The following is a 15485-nucleotide window of genomic DNA, read 5'->3' as shown; positions in this document are numbered from 1 at the left end:
GCAAAACAGCACGATGAGAGTCTCATGAACAGTACTCACTTCCCCCAGAGCCACACTTTCACATAGTCACAAAACAAAACAGATCACAACAGAACAGAACAGCACAGCAGAGCCCAGTCCGCCTGATCACACTGTGACTGGGCTCAGCCACATGATGAAGCACGTAACCTGGAGGCCATTTCGGATACAGTTCCCTTTTCACTTCCACCATCACAGGTTATTTAAAAAAAGAAAACACTCCAAACTATGGACAAAGCGGGTCAAAGCGTTTATGCAAATGTGACTTCAGTTGTGCCAGGACAAGACAGACATTGCCTGCCTCGAGTACAGCTCAAAGCAAGACCATTGGTACATTACAGTGGAAGAAATCACAACTTCACTATCCAAAGAAACGTCCACCACGTCTTGTTATACCATTTTCAGTGTGACTTGTCATGCGTTCATGTCCGTCGCCTTACCGGTGAGAGTGCCGAGTCAGCAGCTTTGGGCCTATGGTCAGTCTCATAGAGGATGGCCAGGGTCTCAGCTTTAGCCCCTATCACAGAGGACACCTTCCCCACTGTCCTCTAACACCAGACAAAACCACAGGGAGAAGGGGGAGAAGAAGAGAAAAGGAAGACACACACACATACACATCAGGAGAGAAGACCCAGAGGGAAGAACAAACAAACATGGACACGATGGGACTAGCAGTAAAAAGAACAGAAAGAGGTGATGGATAGACAACACAGGCAGGAGGACAGGGAAGGAAAATGGAAAATCCATGCATTCCACACGTGGACATGCTTCAGTGCTGTGAGTCTGCAGTGAATTTCAACAAATATAAAACCATTCATCTTAGATTGGCTCAAGATACCAGGTTAGTTTGGATCTTAAAGTAAACAGGTACCACTCTGACCACACACCTTCCTTATAAGGTATACTCTGATTCTTCTTTAGCATCTAGTTCCTCTTCAGCAAAACACCCCAAATTGGTGTGAAATGTGTCTACAAATTAGCACAGGGGTACTGGTGTATACACGGCCATGCAGTTATCAATTATTTACGACATCTAGCGCCTGCACCATATATCTTATACATTTGGGATCATCAAACGTGCCGTCCGTGCAGTGGTTCTACCTGTTTGTGGGAACTTGAGGTTTCTGCGTCACCGTTTTCAGATAAATGTATCTGACTAAGACCAAGCTCACATGATAAGGCAGTCCCATTGCACTATAACCAATGAAAAAGCATAATCAACACTTTAGTTTAAAATCTATGAAACTAGCTCTGTATTAATGTCCTTGCATGGAAAAAACAGAAGTGTTGACCTTCACCCTTAGCATAAAAGAGCAGAGAAGCGAGGACTCATGCTTATAGCATTCATACCCTCATACTGTTCCAGTTAAGTACAGGAGTGTGTCTACCTCTCTACAGCAATAATTCAGACGTGGAAAAAAGGTGAAAGTAATTACATCAGTGCTGATTCATTAGAGAGCTACTGAACAAAAGGCCTCATCATAGAACCTTCAGTCATCCTAAACAATCTCTCTACCCGCAGTACAACACTAAAGTGGCTCAGAGCTTCAGTTAAAAGTGAACTAATCGAAATTAAAAGTAATAACTAAGTAAGAGATAAAGGCTCCCGAGGCATCCCATTATATGAATTGTATTGGATGAGGATAAGATGCAAAGAACTCCACAGAGAGTTCCTGTATTTCCAATAGTCCTTTATTTCCAAACGGAACACCTTGAGGATTGTTATCCAGCTTATTCCCTGACAAACGTTTTTGGGCATGAATTTATTACCCACAAAAAAAAAAATCTGTTTAAAAAGAAGCCAAACTGTTTAGTTTGTAGTAGGCCTCTACTTTCTTTATATTACAGACAAAGATAACGTTGGGTCGTTTACTTGTTTACAAATGACTTCATTGTTGCTAAGCCCAAATCCTTTAGCTTGCTTCCCAGAAAGAAGGCATATAATCAGTTCATATAATGAATGTTGGATACACTGGTGGTATGCCACTTCTGGTCATCATCGATCATCCATGTTATTTTCCTTAATATCCACAACCTGGAATTTCTATAGCATATCCTTGACATAATCCATTTAAAATATCAGCCACTAAACAGAAGTTCATAGCCTACTAGAAGGCCCCTCAGGTCTTTAATTCAAGTCATTTTTCACCTTATGTTACGCACTGGTAACATCTATACTGGTAACATCTATAAAAAAGATAAGGGTTGGTGAAAATGACAAGTATAAATGAGTAACTCCTGTTTTGCAAAGGGAGTGGCAAATCTCCGTAACTCACTAGTGGACCACCAGAAAACCGTAAAGCAAAAAGCCAACGGACTGATAGTGGTCCAGTGGGCTTCTTCTGTCAGGGTAGCGGTTTCTGAATGTATGCTTGCTACCATTCCAGATAACATGTTATTTAAGCATGGAATTCATTGCGTGTACACCACTTGGCATAATGAGACAATACATTTATTTTGGCCATTCATTATCTAGTCTGACTACTCACTTACTGTAGTAGCCTCTATCTATGATGAACAACATTTCAATTAAGCAATATAGCACGAGTGGGAGTGGGGTAGGTAAGGGATAATCCCAGGGGGGTTCGGCCGTAGCCACCGAGGCCAGAGGACAAGTGGCGTAGGCAACAACACAAGTAGATTTATCCCTTACCTACCCCTCTCCCACGAGTGCTATATTGCTTTTATAAAACAATTCTATAGGTCAACCAATTAACATTAACACGAAGTTATTGATTAAAAAAATGTGAATTTCGCCATTGTTTCTCCACAACAAAAAATATTTCCATTGTCAACGTCTTGGATTTTGAAATAACGGTTATCATCAATGCGCTATAGAATGTTTCATTGCGGAGTGATTTATAATTAGCTGTAAAAAGTCCCCGTTGGGTTGTTCTGGGATAATCCATGGGATGGAACGTCTCTCGTCCACTCAGAAACAGCTAAATAACGCAATAGAACCCAATTGTTTTATAATCAACAATAATTTACTAAATTTGTTATATAGTTACCATTCAATGTTTGCAGAGCATAGATATAGAATGGTGAACTTTTTTTACCCAATATGTTTCATATGCATCCCCAACAGAAATAACGAGACACCTGCCAGCCAATCAGAAAAGAGTATTTCTCTTCACCAGTGGATGAAGTTCAGATAGCTGACGTGTCAGTGTTTTTTACCTGCTTTAGAGGCTCAGGTGGTGCTGGAGCAAGAGGAAGACAGGACAGGGCAGAAGAGACATGGACAAAGTTCGTGGATGGGGCCTTAGGATGAGGAGGAGGAGGGTTTGAAGCAGGGGCAGGTGAAGGGGAAGGCTTAAATACCTGATTGTATTTTCAGAAGAGAGGAAAAAAGGTAAAGAGGTAAAAAAGTAGACCGGCTATGAAAGCAGGTTGTACAGTACGTGCCAAACTCACGGGGGTGGTGGGAGGTCATGAATATGAGTTAACACCACAACAACAGAGCCATTGATCAGCACACACAGTTCCCCTTACCGCCCCCGCCTTGGGAGGGACAATCACCGATTCAGATCTTTATGTTATGGCATGAGAGCACCGAGTATGGAGAGAGAGAGAGAATAAAAAGACAGAGAGGGAGGGAGGGAGGGGCAGAGAGAGAAAGAGAGGGACAGAGGGAAGAAGAAAGAGCAAAAGAAATACAAAAAAAAGTGAGAGAGGGTGGTGAGCAAAGAACACAAGGACAGAGGAAGTGAGGAAACTATTCAGTGGAATCAAGCTGTGACATGGCCAGTTAATGGAGTCCTAATTAGTTCCGTCTGAAAGGAGCAGAGTCCAAACAAACAAACAGTTCGGCCTCTGCTTCATTCAAGGACTTCTAATTGGATAAGTAGAGAGCACCGCCACTCAATGCAGCAGCACAGTGAAAAACAGTTGGAAACATAAAGATAAAGCCTGACTGGAAAAAGCGAGCAAGCAGTGTGACCGAGAGTGAGAGTGAGTGAGAGGTGCTCATGCAACACTTCAATTTCATGTATGAATTGGGCATAGATGCATGCCGACACAGGAACATTTACTGCCAGCACAAACACAAGGTGCATCATTAGGTGCATCACCAACAAAACCAAACTGATTGGCTGAATCAGTATTAAGTAAGAGTTTCCAGCAGGTCACATGCCAAGACCAGGACCTAAAAGGTGAGTGTCAGGCAGGCCAAGGCCCTCAGTCACAGGTGGTTGGGGATGCTAGGAGAGGAAACCACAGGCAGGCAGGCAGGTGATCCATGCACCATCACCTTATGGCGAGGGACTCCGCCCGGGAACATGGAGCACAGGTGCAGAGCTCTGTCCTTTATGCTCTTACTATTGAACTCCCTAGTGCTTAGGGTCTTTGCTTTTCTCTGCAGAGCAGCCAGGAGGGGAAAAGAAGGGAGGAACAGGAAAGAGGGAAGCACACGTGAGGAGAGGAACAGAAAGATTAAAAACAAACCACTGCTTTCAGCTGAGCCAGAACAGGAGATTACAACAGGCAGAGCCGATAAGTTTAAACACTGTTGCCATTAAGCAATGCTTTAGAAAGGTTTTTTAGAATTAATTTCCCCTCTCAATCACCTCAGATTAAAAAACAATGCTCATTTGTTTGTCGATTTGTTGTCGTTTTTTCTACTCAGAGTTGCCTTTGCTCTCTACATCAGTGGATCAGTGCTGGGAGATTGTGTTGTTGCCAAAATGCGCAGGGGGAAAAGACACAGTTTACATAACCTGCTTCTCTCAGGCAACCTTTACTCTTCCACATTTGCTGATGGAAGAGAATGCTCGTCATACAGAAGACGGGCTCTAGTCACAGTGGTGCCCACACACCCTATGCTCATCACCTGTTCAATTTGGTGCTCCAGATGCTGCTGTCGCTGCAGCATGTCACACAGAGCTGCAGTGGAGACGGAGGAGGAAGGCTGGTCTGGGGAATCCGCCTCGCCCGACTCCTCCTCTGGGGTGGCCAGGGGGATTACCCGTGGAGCCTTGAGAGGAATGTATGGAGGCTGAGGACTGGGGCTCCGGCCAGGACTGGGGATGGAGCTGGAGATGGGACTGAGGGGAGATGTGGGGCTCGGACTGTCTTTGGGAGTCTGGGGCGAGGAGCCTGCTGACAGGAGCCTTAGGTAGATAGACGGCTGCGGGTAGGGGACACAACATGGACCAACGAGTGACCAAATGGCTTCACAAAGCTACCAGCAGAGGGCATCATTCAGTGTACATCACACCAAGGCAGTTGGTATTAGTAGACCTAGGCATAGAGGGGGTTGGGGCACCTGATAAGGGGTTTTTGATCTGATAGTGTTAGTTCACCTCAGTTAGCCCTTGATAAAGCTGCAGTAATCCAACTGGGAGCTTACTGGGATGGGTCTGTTGCTGTCTGCACCTCAGACAGGCTGTGTGGGGTGGAGGAGTTACCTGCCACTTGGGCTTGGGAGGAGGCGGGGGAGGGGGTTGGTCCTTGGGCTTGGCGTAGCGCGGGTTGTCGGTCAGGTCCAATGAGGAAGGCCGGGGAGGGCAGGACTCGAAGGAAGAGTCAGAATCGGACTCCGACTCGGACTGACACACACAGAACATTGGACAGAGCAGGAAATGAGGAAATAAAACGAGGACAGGACAGATACACAGAGCAGAACGGAAATGCGGGAGAAGACGACACAAATATCATTGGATACTTTAGAGTTGATCTCTAAATGTGGTTCAGTATGGCGACATTCTCTGAATACCCCCTGTGAACCCGTAGATCGTAGTAACCTTTTGACCACAACCTCAACTTTAAAAACGCCGTCTCCATTCAGCTTAAGGGTCATGTGTGCATCGGAGTACTCATGCATGACCTATATCCTGTGTAATCCTGTAATTAGAGGTTAGACACCTCCTGCTGTCACAGTGTGTGTCCTGCGTGTGCTGGAACAAACAGGGCGTAAAACACTCTTATTAGTGTGCTGTAATGGACTTACACAACAACAACAACACAGCCGAAAGCAATAGCTCAAGAAGCAAAACAATCAAATGAATAGTGAAGGGAACTAAATGGTCACAGAAAAAACAAAACTGAACCCTTTTACTTGAACCCAACAAACTTTCCCCCCCAATGTGTGCACAGTTAAGCACTCTCCTTCAACTCAACCACCCAACTTCTTTCTACCTCCTTAACATAACATCATAACCATCTCATCCAAGTTCCTCTGTTAGTTCAGTTCTCAAACTCCATATACAGTAGTTCAACAGACAATGGCTGAATGGCACTTTAGAACAGTAAACTGAATGACCAGCCAGACCACAGCTGAATTGGTTTTACTTTGTGTTAACCAAACTAAACATCCCACATCCTGGCTGAGAGTGAATATGAGGTGCGAAAGTGCACCGCGGTTGGAAAAGGGTGCGTTGGATTTACACAACAAGACAAAACAAGAGCATCATTGCAAACTGAAAGTAGCTCAAAGATCGTCTACTTTCAAATATGAAGTTCACGATCATTGGAATGCCAAAATCATAACTGAAAATAAAATTCAATTAATAGCCCAGCCCCAAGCACAGGGCAAAGCCTCCCACCCTGTACCCGCTTCCTAATGTACTCCAGGGGGCCACAGTCCATAGGCTGCAAGCCAGGAGGGGAGTACCAGGGGAGCGGGCGCGACATATCCTTACCACACAAAGGGAGGCATTCACAGGGATTATGCTCACAGGGAAGTTTCAGAATTGGATTGGGGAGAATTTGTCCAAGCCTTCACTCAAATCCCCCTACCCTCTAGTACAAGGAATCTAAGCTTCCAGCCACACTGCATCACACTGCACAACCATAGGCAATGTTTTCCCACTGCTGTGACATAAGCAGAAAATACAAAATCACAGACATTGCAATGCATTGAGAAGCAAATGAATGAAGCTGAGAGGTTGGGAAAGTCAGCTTACCAGTTTGCGTGGAACCCCACTGGAAGTGTTCTCCTCAAACTTTGCCAGTAGATGCGCCATGGAGCGAATCGCACCCTCACCAGAGGGGTCAGCCTGACCAACTGATGGCTTTTCAAAGAAAGAAAGACACACATACATACACACACACACACACACACACACACACACACACACACACACACACACACAGAAATGTCAGTTGACATGGATGATGGGTATCTGTGTGTTCTATGCATTTGCGTTATAGCAATAATAAATAATATGAGAGCGCACACACACCTCATCCAAATAGCTGCATGGCCGTCTCCGTTTTACATTCTGGGAGTCGTTGTCTTCCAGCTTCTTATCCTTTACAGAAAAAAAAACATGAACTTTTTCTCTTCGTTTTTGAAGCTGGCCACCATGCAAAAGCTTCAGACTTGCTTATCCTAGGCTGGTCTTACCTTTGGAATCCTCTTTCGTGCCTGAGTGAGGTTAATTAGGTTGTTGTGCTTTGATGAATATTCCTCATTCTTTTCATCCTTTTCTCTGGCAGCACCTGTAAAGAAGTACGTCAGTGTCTTGCCATCCGACTTTTTGATATGTGATGGTCTAATTATCAATGAAAGAAGACCTCAAGCTTGGGTCTCCCCAAATCTGAAGACTCAAACAAATATTAATACTGAGAAAAAAACATTCAATTAATAACTTCAACTTTAAATCATAAAAATATCAAAAGCATTCCCCTGGAATTTATACTTCAACAAAACAAACTTAAACTTCAGCTTTAATCTTTGAAGCATGCTATCTTGGCATGAAAAACATACAATTTAACTGACACACACACACACACACTTTATATCTGGGCAGTTCACAAAAGTACTTACTGTACCAACACATTATTCTTGCAGGCAAATGGCAAAGGCACTCTATACAAGCCTAGTCATCTTGCTGTGTAAGGTGACCCACGCTGGGGCCAGCTTGCATACTTCAGATACCAGACTTTCATAACGCATACCACTAGACTTGCGCAACAAGCAATTCTATCTTGTCTACTGGGTTAAAAAGGCATATGCATGGCGCCAAAACTAATTTTACATACCATGCCGTAATGTTCCATCTATAATGGCATTATGCATGGATGCTTACTAAAACACTGACGGTGTGATGACACTGCAAATGCTTCTCCTCGTATTAACACCTATGTACACCCTAGCAGTAACAAAACAGAGGGCAACATGGTCAATGCACTCAGGAAATATAGGGGGTAGTCTATACTAAGGGGCTCAAAAGGTGGTAGACTAAGAGGAAAGAGAAAAAAGGATAAAAAGAGAATAGAGAGAGAAGAGAGTGAAAAAGAGAAAGAGAAGCAGAGGAAGGAAGAGAGAGAGAGACCGAGTTGAGATGGTGGAGCAAGGAGCCATACCAAAGGCCAGAATGGAGGCACTGTAGAACTTCTCGTAGAACTTTGAGAGGTAGAGCACCATGGTGAGCTTGTCGGGCTCCTGCTCCGCGGCCATCTCCTTGCCCGTGGTAACAGGCTGGATGCCCAGCTCCCGCTCGGCCACGTCGAACGCAAGCTGGTTGTTGGTCTCCGAATCAGCCTCGTTCAGGGAGTCGAAGTCACTGAGGGCACGAGGACAAGCCGAGTCAAATTAGGACTTTTGTAATGCCGCCTTGTTGTATTTTCAGGGTGAGGTTTGTGAGGGCAAACAAAATGGCTTTTGAATGGAAGAGTAGTGTGAATGTCATGGTACCCATGGTTACTAATGGTGTTATTTATCCCAACTGTCATGCGACCATAACTCATTGAAATTATTTCTGTTTGATCACATCTAGCTGTGACGAGGCTGGGTGCCTGTGTATGAGAGAGAGAGAGCCTGAAGGAGCGCAAGAGCAGGAGACAGAAAGAGTGAGTGATCACAAAGAGATCTGATTGGACAAAATGACATAACCATACTCAGAGGCCTGGCATGAGGTCATCACAAGCATAGTCTCAGCACACACTGATATTCATTTCCACACAAAGGTGAGATAAGGGGGCAGGGCTCAGCAGCAAGCCAGTCAGTCACACACAGACTTCAAACCTCTACATTGACCTCAGTCAGGTGTGACACAAAGCAAGTTCATAAGCTAGAATTCTGAATCCTATAGTCCAAATGTCATGAACCTGTGTCATGTTGTGAACATGTCTAATGTGTAGAGTGCGACTCGAATATTCTATTATACACACTGCTTTCCTTCCAAAAAAAAAAAAAAAAGAAAAAAAAACCGTTTTCTTTCTGACCCACTTCCCTATTTGAATATCCCTACATTGACAAGATTTACCTCCCTGGGAAAAAGTCTGACACTGTTCACTTAGAATACAGTCTGTCGGCCTGTGCTGTTTTTGTTTAGTGGGTGTGTGTGTGCATGCGTGCGTGTGTGTCTGTGTGTGTGTGTGTGTGTGTAAGGGGTGGGTGGGATTTCAGTATTATAATTGTCTACATTAAAAGTCACGCTACCGCATGAATTTTGCAATACTGTCAATACCAGATCATTTTTAAAATAAAGCATACAAATTTCTGGTATCCGGTAGTCTGCTTAAATCTCTTGCCTACAATTACCAATTGTGTTTCCATGTACTAGGACATCCCTCAAGCTGGGAAATGTCAACAGGCTGGTGTTCCTGGCAAAGAACTTTGAGGGCTAATAGCTAATTGATGACTTTTCATTAAAGTTTTAGTTTCCGGGTTTTTTGTTTTTTTAGTCATACCAAGTAAATTGTGCTAGATGTAAGAGGCCTTTTCATAATTATGGTTTTATGATAAACTGTTCATTAAGAGAAAGTTCCAAGCGATGTTTCATGTTTATAATGGTCATAAAAAAACTTTCTTGATCTTCCTCTTTGAAATGCTTTGTTTTCTTTTAATAAACACTTTTGAAATGATCATTTTGGTGCTTTTGCTCCTGGAAAGATAAAATAGGATTAAGTGTACGAACATAAGATGATGAATACCATGGTATAATACCGGTACTATCCATTCAGTTGAAAATCCTGTGATAATAATTTGAGTCCATATGGCCATATGGTGTGTATTTGATTTCTTACATGAGCTCCGGTCTGAAGTGGTGAATGAGGGCACATAGGGCCAGGCCACTCTTCCAGGAGGAGCTGAGGTCGGTGACCTCCACAGCCCGGTAGCCTTGGGTCTGTTTTTGGCACCACGACAGCAGCCGACTGGGCCTGATCTCCGATTCTGTGAAGGACCACAATGAAAATACGCCCAGAATATAACAACATACATAAGCCAAGCAAACCTCCCCATTTACTTCTGGTTTTCACAACAGAGCTGCAAACCAATGCTCAATCCAGTTTAATAATTTAGTCTATCCGAATCAGCTTTTCTTTTCTTCAGTTTATCTGTAGCCCTGAGCTATATTTTCTTTGTTTTTCTTAAATGTTAAAGTATTTTCAAATGTTTCAAAAATGTTTTCAATTTGTATGCTTTAATGTTTTTCGGTTTTTGGAAAGCCTGTATTTTATTTTCATTTGAATATTTCATTCTTGTAATGTAATTGGTTGTGTGAGAAGTTGACCCTTGAACTGAGGCTGTGGTAACGGAAGCTGGGGGGGACACGAGGAGAACGAGAGAGAGCAGCAAAGATAGCAGCCAGCTAGTTTTGAGCTCTAGATTTGGAAGATTGACACTGTACAATAACGTACACTTTACACACTGGTAACGTCTACACCTAGGCTATAGGGTGGGACGAATGGTGAATAAGTTCCTCGGCCAGACGACACACCGGGTTTCCACACCGGGTTTTCCACACTGAGAGTTCCACACCGGACTTTCCATCGTCCTTCAACCACGTTTTCCCAACGCCTTGAGGGAAAGGTTAAATCATCTGCTAGCACCTTTTTGTTTGCTCCTAAGCGAAGCGGCCGTTCGTTTGTGGTCCCACCGCTCACAAGCTACAGTCAGATCTGCAACGTTTGGAGGGTAATGAAAAGGTTATGCCGGCATAGCATAGGACTGTATATATAGGATTGTGTGCTGTTTTTGTTTGATGTGATTAGAAGTGACTGTTGCTACTAAAGTATATATGTGTGACGTGCGTTTACAATATTTTATCGTGCCATTGGTACTAGTGTATATAGTTGTGTATACAACGTTGGGCTAACGGTAGCCGCATTGTAACCTTAGCTTTTATAGTTCAAAGCTACCTAGCTTTGGAATAGCGTGACCTACGGTTAAGCGGAGTACGTTAAATAAGTAAACATTTCTGATTTTACTTACAAAGAGGATATTGTGTGTTTCATTATTGATTGCTATACCGAAGGATTAGTGTATTTAGGATTTGGAAATAATATGTATATTAATAGGGAAATTACGATTGCTTAATGGTGGTGAAAAGAGTTTATGCAAGGAACATTATAAGATTAAAACAAACACTGTAAGGGTTTATCACTCATATAGTGTACGTAATTGTTTTAGAGAACTTGGGGAGCGCCCACTGTAAAAGGTTAGTTTAATTACAAGGTCATGCCATAGTCAAGGGCATGAGGGGCGCTACATATCAAAATCAGCTGAGCTGAAGGGAAATCCCACCTTAACATTGCACATTCAAAAAACGAGAGAGCCTTGCGCACGTCTTCACACACAGGCGCAACTCAAAGCTTCTATTACGACAGGTCTCCCTGATTAAAGAGTTCCAGGTCTAAAACCGAGATCACGTTGCAGAGGTCAGCGGCACACTTTCTGATCGGGCTAGCCTGACCTGGCTTCACGTTACATTATAGCGGCCATCATTGTGCTGAGTGGGTGTGCCAGACTGGAACAGTGATAAGGCGTTGTTCTCTCAGAAGGGCTGTCCAGGTGAGACCAGCTGTCCCATAACCCCAGATCAGGTGGCCATTATGACATACCACTGTACGCAAACAAAGGAAAGCTATTCCCTTAACGACGGAGCCAACGACATGGAAACCGAGAGCACATTTAGCACTAGAGGAGCCATCTTCTGATGTTGTGTGTTTCTAATGAGCTACAGGGCAGAGACGAATAGTGCCGCCTGACCCCTCTGGCTCCTCAGGGAAATCTAAAACACACCCAAGGATGACGGAAGCATACCACAGCCTCCCCAGTCTGGGTCCCTGGAATGAACAGACAAAACAAAGTTGGTTCCCCGTGGGCTTCAGTCGTCACTCACCTCTACGTTTCACAGATCTGCGGACAGGTGCACCACGTTCCAGCAAGCTTGAGTCCTGCTCACCATTTATGTACAGATGCTTAACCTAAAGAAAGAAAGAAAGGAGGGAGCATTATGTTAACATTTCTATCTAACAAAACTCAATAAACAATTGTTCACTCTCAATGAGGCTCAATGAGCCCATTCAAGCCACACTCACCTGATGCGGACGCACACAACTGGAGTTGAGGTTAGGGTAGCGTGTTGAAGGGTCTAATGTGTACTGTTCAAAATTCTTTGAAATGTTCTCTGGTGTTGTTTGTGGGAGCAGTCTGTAGAGGCTTTCCCTATAACAAAGAGAATTAGCTTCAGGTCAGCAAAGTACTAGTGCTGCATGGTCACAACAAGCCATCCAGGTTTGTGGTCCACAACTAACACATGTGTGCTTTGACCGGTGAGGTCTTCATGCTGGTTGTGTCCCCTCACCTCTCTGCCAGGATCTCCAGAGGGGTTTTCCCTTGTGCCCAGCCACGCACCATCCAGGCCATGTCAAAGGCAGCCAGGAACCCTCGAGCACAGCCAGTTCCCATGGGCCAGAAGGGCTGCACAGAACAGACACATATCAGTGGGGTGTTTAAGCCTGACCGTCCATGAGCATTTACTCATGCATTGTACAAGAGGCTTCAGTGTGGTTGAATGTGTGGTTCTGCTTAGGTCTATGTGGTGACTATGCGTATCCTCATCACAGAGGAACATTTCTCTCTCCTGTTAAAAAGCAGCAGCTAGTATTGGTATTATGTGCCATTTTAACAGATGCGCAATGTTGGTTCTTACGAACAACAAAGGAGGGCATTGCGTAGAGCTATTTTGATTACTTGGGCACATTTATTGGGTAATTTCATAACATGCGCACAGACCTTAGCGCCCATGAGGTCACACCTGTCGTTGCCCAATCGTAGAAGTTACCCTATCGTAGTCCCACACATCGCGCATGCTCCAAACACAAACAGTTTACGGCAGAAGGCTCATTATCAACATATGGGGCTGGTTTTAACGCATAATACGGGTACATTTAATGTTATATTTAAATGTGTTGTAAACGGCATAAGGCTCAACGTCAACATATGGGGCTATTTTGTATTACTGTTACTAGTAATGAATGCACTGCTTAACTAATAATTCAATAAACATGAAGCATCATAAACCTTGGGGGATTACCTGGCTCGTTGTAAAAGTGTCACAAAATGAAGCAAGCGCGACTACGATCCAGTAACTACTACGCATGCGTGACTACGATCCGGTAACTACTACGATTGGGTATCGACAACACCGACACCTCATTTAGGCCTGTCTGATGAAAAAGGTACCCTGCGCTTCCTGGAAATTGGTTTGAGGAAGTCGTTCTGCCACTTCCGTCTATGAAACATAACCTGCAAATCTGACATCTTCGCAAATGTCTACATTTACATTTTGTCATTTTGCAGACGCTTTTATCCAAAGCCAGGTAGGCTATGAAACTACTCTCTACGCCGCACAGACTAGGTGTCATGACAGGGAAGGCAAAGCAGGCAATTGTCTGAGGACAGCAACGACAATTTCATGAGAACTGCCTACAGCCCTCATTCAATTAACTTGCTAATCTCTTTGTAATTAGGCTACAGAACAGCCACACCATGAAACACAACTACCTGTCATTAACATACTAGTGGAAACTGAATCGCAGGCGATGAAAAGATTAAGTAAAAAAAGTGGTTAGTGTGAAGCCTACGTTGACTGTATACTTTTAGACCAACCTTCTGTCAACAATGACTCAAAAAAGAGCTTAATTCTGCCTATATGTATGGTGACCTATTCGATTGAACTACAGACCTAGGCCTGGCCTTATTGCTTTGGTTGGGGATAGACAACCACACTAAGTTTTTAAAAGAAAGTTTTAAAATTCCCCCTTACCTCTAGCAGACTGTCCCCTACAAGGGCAACAAGAAGTTGATGTCCGGCCTTCTCACGGATGAGCGCCGCATTCTCTGATGCGTACATACAGGTGAAATCAAACATGGCCACGTCAGGCTTGCCATAGCTGTTGATGGCGTAGTCCAGAGAGGGGAGCTGGTAGTTGGTGCCAAAGTCTGCAGCCTCGCGGGCGTAGGAGAGTAGAGCCTCCTGGTTGACGTTGTCATTGCTCAGGAGCTTCTCCGTTTCAATGTAGTCCTGCAGTCCAGAGAAATATATACAATTAAACCTAGATGCTTCAAATTGCTGTTGGGTGAGAGGCTACTGTAAACAGTGGTGGTCAAATTAACAGCTTCAGGATCAATTTTACAAAAATTGCAAACACCACATTATTAATGAATCAGTTAAAGTGGTGTTAACACTCTGTATGAAGGATCATGATTGTTATCAAAAACTGCATGTTTAAATGTACACATGTTGAAGACATGAAAATAAAGATTTAACTGACATTGAGAATGATGGATAAACAAACAAGAACATTTATATCAATGCTTCTATTGTGTGTTGCTCTAATTACAGGGACCATTGAACTCAGAACTGCAGCTGTGCTTTAATCTTTGGATCCAAGGCTGGTGTTGCCAGCGTAGCCTTAAAGAAAGTTTAGCTAGCTGGGGTAGCCTTAAAGCAAGCTTAGGTGCAACAATATACACAGCCTTACCATGCATCAAATAGCAGACGCATCACACACACACACACACACACACACACACACACACACACACACACTCTTCAAATGAAGTGAGAATGAGTCTCTTGGGCCCACATAAAGCCCAGCTTAAGCAGTGGTACTCAGGGGGGCCTGATGATGACGGGAGATTGCGTGGAGAATGGAATAACTGGTCGGGTTTCACCTAATGATCATCTAAACTCACTCATCAGCCCATAATCCCCTCACAGCCCATAGCATCACAAACGCCTCATCCTTCACATGAGTCGTCAGGCACACTTAGGCCAGTGCCTGCTGTAGACACACACACACACACACACACAGGTTGCGTATTGGCAATAAGATACACATCACGATATAGGGGTTATGATTCAATATATTGCGATATATTGTGATACTGTAAGCAAGGCGATATACAAACCATCATAGTAAAGAGAACATACCACCATTTGCATAAAATCTGACTTTTTAAATAAGCATACTTTTTCATGCAATGAGAACAATGGGATCTGCATTTGTATTTATCACAGTCCCTGTAACATCCAACATCATAGCACTACTTTTGGTACAGTCTGAGCAAAGGAATTAATATTTCCTATAAACATTAATTAAACATCAATAGTGTTTTTGATACAGTATCACAGAACATAATATTGCAATAGTGTGCGTAAAAACTGTATCAACTTATTTTATTACACCCCCAAACACACATACACACCACCTGATTTAACGAGTGA

At 43.6% G+C, this 15485-nt stretch overlaps 1 protein-coding gene across 6 annotated transcripts in view; it reads right to left on the bottom strand.

Moving 5' to 3' along the window:
• Positions 1–15485, bottom strand: part of mical2b (microtubule associated monooxygenase, calponin and LIM domain containing 2b) — a 46854-nt gene that overhangs the window by 15082 nt on the left and 16287 nt on the right. For 3 of the 6 annotated variants that reach the window (XM_080842178.1, XM_080842179.1, XM_080842177.1), the window contains exons 8-22: positions 14022–14279; positions 12558–12673; positions 12292–12418; positions 12093–12177; positions 9994–10141; positions 8329–8528; positions 7367–7461; positions 7203–7271; positions 6924–7031; positions 5427–5567; positions 4850–5146; positions 4271–4375; positions 3199–3342; positions 1120–1212; positions 459–566 (exon numbers count right to left, since the gene is read on the bottom strand). In XM_080842178.1, coding sequence (XP_080698304.1) covers positions 459–566; positions 1120–1212; positions 3199–3342; positions 4271–4375; positions 4850–5146; positions 5427–5567; positions 6924–7031; positions 7203–7271; positions 7367–7461; positions 8329–8528; positions 9994–10141; positions 12093–12177; positions 12292–12418; positions 12558–12673; positions 14022–14279 — 2094 coding nt within the window. Of the gene's footprint in view, positions 1–458; positions 567–1119; positions 1213–3198; positions 3343–4270; positions 4376–4849; positions 5147–5368; positions 5568–6923; positions 7032–7202; positions 7272–7366; positions 7462–8328; positions 8529–9993; positions 10142–12092; positions 12178–12291; positions 12419–12557; positions 12674–14021; positions 14280–15485 lie in introns of those variants that run through there. The other 3 variants (XM_080842180.1, XR_013968723.1, XM_080842176.1) reach the window with 3 other exon arrangements.

The sequence above is a fragment of the Sprattus sprattus genome, assembly GCF_963457725.1.
Source record: "Sprattus sprattus genome assembly, chromosome: 7".
In the NCBI taxonomy this organism is placed as follows: domain Eukaryota; kingdom Metazoa; phylum Chordata; class Actinopteri; order Clupeiformes; family Clupeidae; genus Sprattus; species Sprattus sprattus.
Note: the sequence above shows the minus strand (reverse complement) of the source record. Positions and strands in the feature narration are given on the sequence as shown.